The 5777-nt window shown below is 32.2% G+C and overlaps 1 protein-coding gene across 1 annotated transcript; it reads right to left on the bottom strand.

The window, feature by feature from the left end:
* Positions 1-4495: 4495 nt before the first annotated feature.
* LOC110788792 (NAC domain-containing protein 7-like) lies at positions 4496-5350 on the bottom strand. The gene has a single exon (XM_021993431.2). It carries the CDS (start codon positions 5348-5350, stop codon positions 4496-4498), a length of 855 nt encoding a protein of 284 aa, XP_021849123.2.
* Positions 5351-5777: the final 427 nt, after the last annotated feature.

Below are 5777 nucleotides of genomic sequence, written 5' to 3'. Positions count from 1 at the left end.
TTTTCTTAAATTTGTGGAAATTCTAAATTATTTTTTTTGTTTCAATTGGGTTAATAGCTTTGATGTCAAATGATGTACAACGAGTGCCCCAGAATTACAGTAGTAATGTGTGATGTAAGGGATTAACCTTTATTATACGGTTTATACCAAACAAATGGAAAGTACATACAATACAAGTGGTTTATTTCCGGGGTTTTTATTCGACGTCCTCAATCGCTAAAAACGCCCGCGTATTTATGGTAAAAGGACGATTTTACCCTTTTTAAGAAAATTACCCCCATCTCCATTCACCCTTCCCCTTCACGTTTTTTAAACTTTTTTTGTTGAATCGAAATTAATATATAAACAAATAAATTTTTTAAACTACAATATTTAAACAAATACTTCTAACAATTTTATTTTTTTCAATTATATTAATTACTTTAATTATGAAATTCAGTAATTATTCAATTCTTTTTTTTGGCAACACATTTTAAAATATTCGAAATTAAAAACGAAAAAATAAACAATTTTTTTTTATTTTTATTACATTCGTGCAGGAAAAAAAATTAAATAAATAAAAAATTAATTCAATTTTTTTTAAAACACAAGGGCCGCCCATAATTGGCGGCCCGAACCATGGTTGGCCCACTCGAAATTGGCGGCCCGAACCATGGTTGGTCCACCCGGAATTGGCGGCCCGAACCATGGTTGGTCCACCCAGAATTGGCGGCCCGAACTATGGTTCGTCCACCCGAAATTGGCGGCCCAACCATGGTTCGGGTCGCCAATTCCGAGTGGACCAACCATGGTCCGGGCCGCCAGTTCCGGGAGGCCCTTTTGTTTTTTTTTAAAAATGATTTTTTTTCGTGCCAGGTAAAAACGAATGTAATAATAATAAAATTTTAGTTTATTATTTCGTTTTTTATTTCGGATATTTAAAAAAGTGTGCCAAAAAAATGAATAATTACTGAATTTCTTAATTAAAATAATTAATATAATTGGAAAAAAATTTGTTAGAATTTCTTGTTTAAAAAATGTATTTGTTTATATATTAATTTCGATTAAAAAAAGTTTAAAAATGTGAAGGGGAAGGGTAAGGGTAAAGGGGTAATTTTATTTAAAAGGGTAAAATTGTCCTTTCACCATAAATACGAGGGCGTTTTTAGCGATTGAGGACGTCGAATAACGATACACTTTTTCCCTTAGTATATACTCCCTCCGTATTTATTTAAGAGATACACTTGGTCGGACACGTGTATTCAGAAGAAGAATTGAATGAATTAAAATAATTTAAGGGTGGGATTGGGTAGATATTTTAATAAGTAAACAAGTGGGGACCATGTCATTTTGGGGGGTGGGAGGTGGGGTGGGTAAATTAGATGTATTATTTAATTAGATGGTGGGGTTGATAAGTTACTAAAAATAGCAAGTGTATCTCTTAAATAAATACGGCCGGAAAAGACAAGTGTATCTCTTAAATAAATACGGAGAGAGTACTAAACAACTTAGGTAACAACCATTACCATTTTACCTCCTTGTTTGTTTTCATTCCATTCCATTTCCAAGATTCATGCTTAATATGCACTTGATGTTTAGGGTATGTTTCTTTATAAGTTACGGAGTATTTTAATTCATGTTGATTTATTTAATTTAGTAAAAATAAGTTTAGAGAAGTTAATATAAGTAAATATTCTCTTCGTTCCATAATACTCGTTACACTCACCTTTACATAGAATTTTAGATGATAAGTGGTTGTTTGGTTATCAATTGTTATTTTATTGAAAAAGTATATGTGATACTCCGTCCATTCCTGAAAGTTGTTCCCGTTTCGCGAATTGATGTTCCTTTTCGTTTTCTCGTTGTTATTTTTTCCTTTTCGGCAAATTCCCCTTTCTACCAATTTAATTTCATATCATATCTTACATTTATTTTATTCATCTACTCACTTATTCTCATTTATTTCCCCACCCACCTTATTTAATTCATTATTCCACTTACTTTATTTAATTTATGTATTTATTCATTTATCTCAATTTCCTTATTCATAAAGTAGAATCTTAATTATTTTATTATTTTCTTTTACAGTCAACCATTATAAGATTCTAACTTTCTTAATTTTCTATCCGATTCCAAACGAGAACAAAATGGAACAAAAGGAATGCTCCGTAGTAGTTAGTGGGTTATTTTTTAATGCAATGAGAGAGGGTGTTGTTACCAAAATTTGTTAGTGAGAAAAAATACATTATAATAATTGTTGGGTCATTTCTAATTTGCAAATGTAACAAGTATTACGAGACAGATGAAAAAGGAAAGAGTAACAAAAATGTAAGTTCAAATAAGTCCAGTTCAACAAAAATTAAAAAAAATTCCCAAACAACTTAACAAACAAATAATTTTTTTCAGCAAAAATGATTCTAGATAAGTTAATTTCAGTGAAATTCAGTTGAACAAAATAAAGTGTTAGTCCAGGGAAAAAAAGAAAAAAAAAAAAAAAACTTATACCACACCATGTCCTTCGGAAGTGTTAGTTTAGGGAAAAAAACAAAGTGTTAGTAAAAAATTTCTGCCCCAAGATGAGGAAGTCATTTCGGCATGCTGTGATGTGTTTCACATCACAGGGGCATTTTTGTAAATAAATTGAATTTCAATGGTACATGTTTTAATTGTAATGGTACATGTTTTTATCGTAATGGTACTTTCTTTTTAATGAATGGTACACAAAATGCCCTGTGATGTACATCACAACATGCCGAAATTCCGCTCCCCCCAAGATTCAGTTTAAACTCGGTTGTGATAGTTTGTACCTGACTTGAAATAACTTCAACTAAAAATTTGGTATTTTGCACTTAAAATAAGTTGAACGACTTAGGGGCTATTACAAGATTATCAAATCAAATTAAGATCCGTCAAAAACATACTATTATACTTAGTTGAAAATGACTTCTAAAAATCGTACTGATTGTTAGATGGGAAGTCACCCATGCTACATAAGATAAAACTTGTAATGTTCCTAAACCTCCTAAATGACATCATAATTGATGTTTGTACAAAAATTACATGCATCATGTAGTATGTACATAAGTTGGATCCTAAACTAAGTAAAATAAATGTGATTGCATTCACTTCACTAACACTACTCAATGAGTTTGTTTGAGGAGACAAACAAATGGCTAAGTGGATGGGTGTAATAAACAACAAAGAGTATTAAACTATTAATAGAATATAGATAATCCACAATCCTATGGTAGTGACCTCGGGAATTTCTAACTCATGGAATCTCACCACGTTTTGTTTGTCAAAACCGTACTTGTTCCATTTTCGATTTTCCTCTTTCCATCTTATGCCCATCATTGAACTCGGTTAACTTGACCCGACCCAAATTATCCAATCTGAATGAATTGACTGCTATCTTTTGTATTGTGTTTTCTTGTAATTAAAAGAAATTTATAAAAAAAAAAGGGAGGAAAGTGAAAAGAATAAATGAGTAGCTGATGGGAAGTGAACGCAGGACCGGTGGTGTAGCATTTGAAGAAAAAACCACTAAGACACTATTTGTCTTTAACGTAGTTTAACCCACTGAACTCGTACTGATACCGCCACTGTCGTTCATTAATGACAAATTCTTATTTGTCACATTGAGTAACTTTTACATCATAAGTTATAATTTCTAAAAAGAAGAGCAGGCGAACCTTAATTCTTAAAAGGACTACCTATTGCACCTTCAAAGAACAACAAAACTTATGTAAGGCCTAAAAACATAGCTGTAAAAAAAAAGGCTAAAAACAATTACCAAGTATTTTCAATCTTGATGGAAATTAAATTCTTACAAAAGCGATCCTGCTCTAGTACGTATTTCCTCTGTTTCTGAAAATTCTTTACGCTTTGGAATATGTGTTTAAAATATGAAAACTTTGACCGAAAATTCTCACTATTATATACATCAAAACGTTACACGTAAGATCTTGTTAGATTGGTCTCGATATGTATTTTCAGAATATCAACTTTTTATAATTTTTCCACAAACGAAAATGGATATATTAGTAGTTAAATATTGCATTAAAATCCATACAAATAGTAACTGTAAAGAACTTTCTGAAACGGAGGTAGAACAAAACACCCTACAAAGAGCCGCATTTTTTAGATGGTGCGGCCTAAAACATAATAAACGAATTGTTAATTTTTATAGTCGTTTTTTACGGAGCCGCCGATGTATTAGATTAGATAATATATAGACACCAAATTAAAGTATAAATCTAATGAAGATAAAATCTAAAAGAAGTAGTGAATATAATTTCAAGATTCAAACAAGAACGATTAAAGTAATTACGAAATTAAATACTTAAGAATCTTGATCTAAAAAACAAAAACACCAGCTAATTAAAAGTTGATAGCAAATTTAATAAACACGGTGAACCGTGAACAAGTAATAATACTTTGTTACAGTACAGTGAATTTGCGACCGTCAAAAGTAGTCGGAGAAAAGGGACAAATTAATTCGATGAGCTTGCCGGCTTCATACGATGATCCCATGATGACCCGTCTTTTGCTTCTTGCATACCGGTTCCTCGCCGTAGTCCTCCTCTGTAGACATGATAGCCGGCATGGTCGGATTATCAACTTGTGGTAACGACGACGGCGCGGTCGTAATCATACTTTTGACATTATCATAAGTAAGTTTTAATTCATATAAGAAAAACACTTCCAACGCCTTGTTTTTGGTTGATGATCGTCGTTTAACGGCGTTTTCATTCCCTTTGATTTTCATATCAATACGACATATAACAAAATCCTTGTATTCTTCCTTACTGCATGCTGGCATAAAATCTGGAAGGAAAGAGTACTCATGCATCTTCCACTCAAACTTGAGTTTGGGTTTAGGTTTCTCCACTGTTATTACCTCATTGTTATTATTAGGGTTTTTAGAATATTTTTTACTTTTTTCATCACCAACCTCCGAAAACTTCAAGTATTTATCATACCCAATTTGGTTACCATCAATATCAAGAATGGGGTGACGACTCTCCCCGTTCCATGTTCCATACTCGGTGCCATAGTCGTCATAAACTCTACGATTGTAATTTGAGTTTTCTTCCGACGACTTTGTACCAGCTTTCTTTAACTTTGTGAAGAAGTAACCTCGTATTTCGCGTTCCCCAATGCCGAACTGCATTACGTCCTGGAAGAAGTAGAAGGGATGATGTTTATAAAGATCAACATCATTAATAAAAATATGTGTATATGGTGGGAGTTCTTCATCACAAATCTTCTGATTAAGGAAGTAATTAAGAAGTTGATATTCCGTAGGTTTAAATCGGAATCCCAATGGAATTTCGAGGTTCATTGTTTGTTCATCAGGTTGCTGCATCATATCTTTGTTATTAAACCAAAGAAAATACCGGTAATGAAATGGCTTAGTGATAATATGTTTGTTAATGAATTAATTAGGATGTATAAGATGATTATATATATAGAGGCATTCATAAAATACCTATTAACAATTGATTTAGGTGTCTTAACAACTCAAACTACAGATTAATTAATCCTTAGACGTCAAGATAATTAAAAGAGAATTAATATGTTCCTATGACTTTCCTTATTTCTATATGCATTTCTAACTCTACTAGGAAATCAAATCTAATTCAAGTGCTCAAACAAACACTTCGGTTGAAAAATATGGATCAAGACGGGTATTACGGGCCTTACATATCGGCCACATTGCATAGAAATATTATACGGACTACTTCGTAATTTGGTACTCCGTATATCATACGAAGTATTACTTACTCCGTTTAGAA

The sequence above is a fragment of the Spinacia oleracea genome, chromosome 6 (assembly GCF_020520425.1).
Source record: "Spinacia oleracea cultivar Varoflay chromosome 6, BTI_SOV_V1, whole genome shotgun sequence".
NCBI lineage: Eukaryota > Viridiplantae > Streptophyta > Magnoliopsida > Caryophyllales > Amaranthaceae > Spinacia > Spinacia oleracea.
The sequence above is the reverse complement of the archived record's forward strand: the minus strand, read 5'-3'. Positions and strand labels throughout refer to the sequence as shown.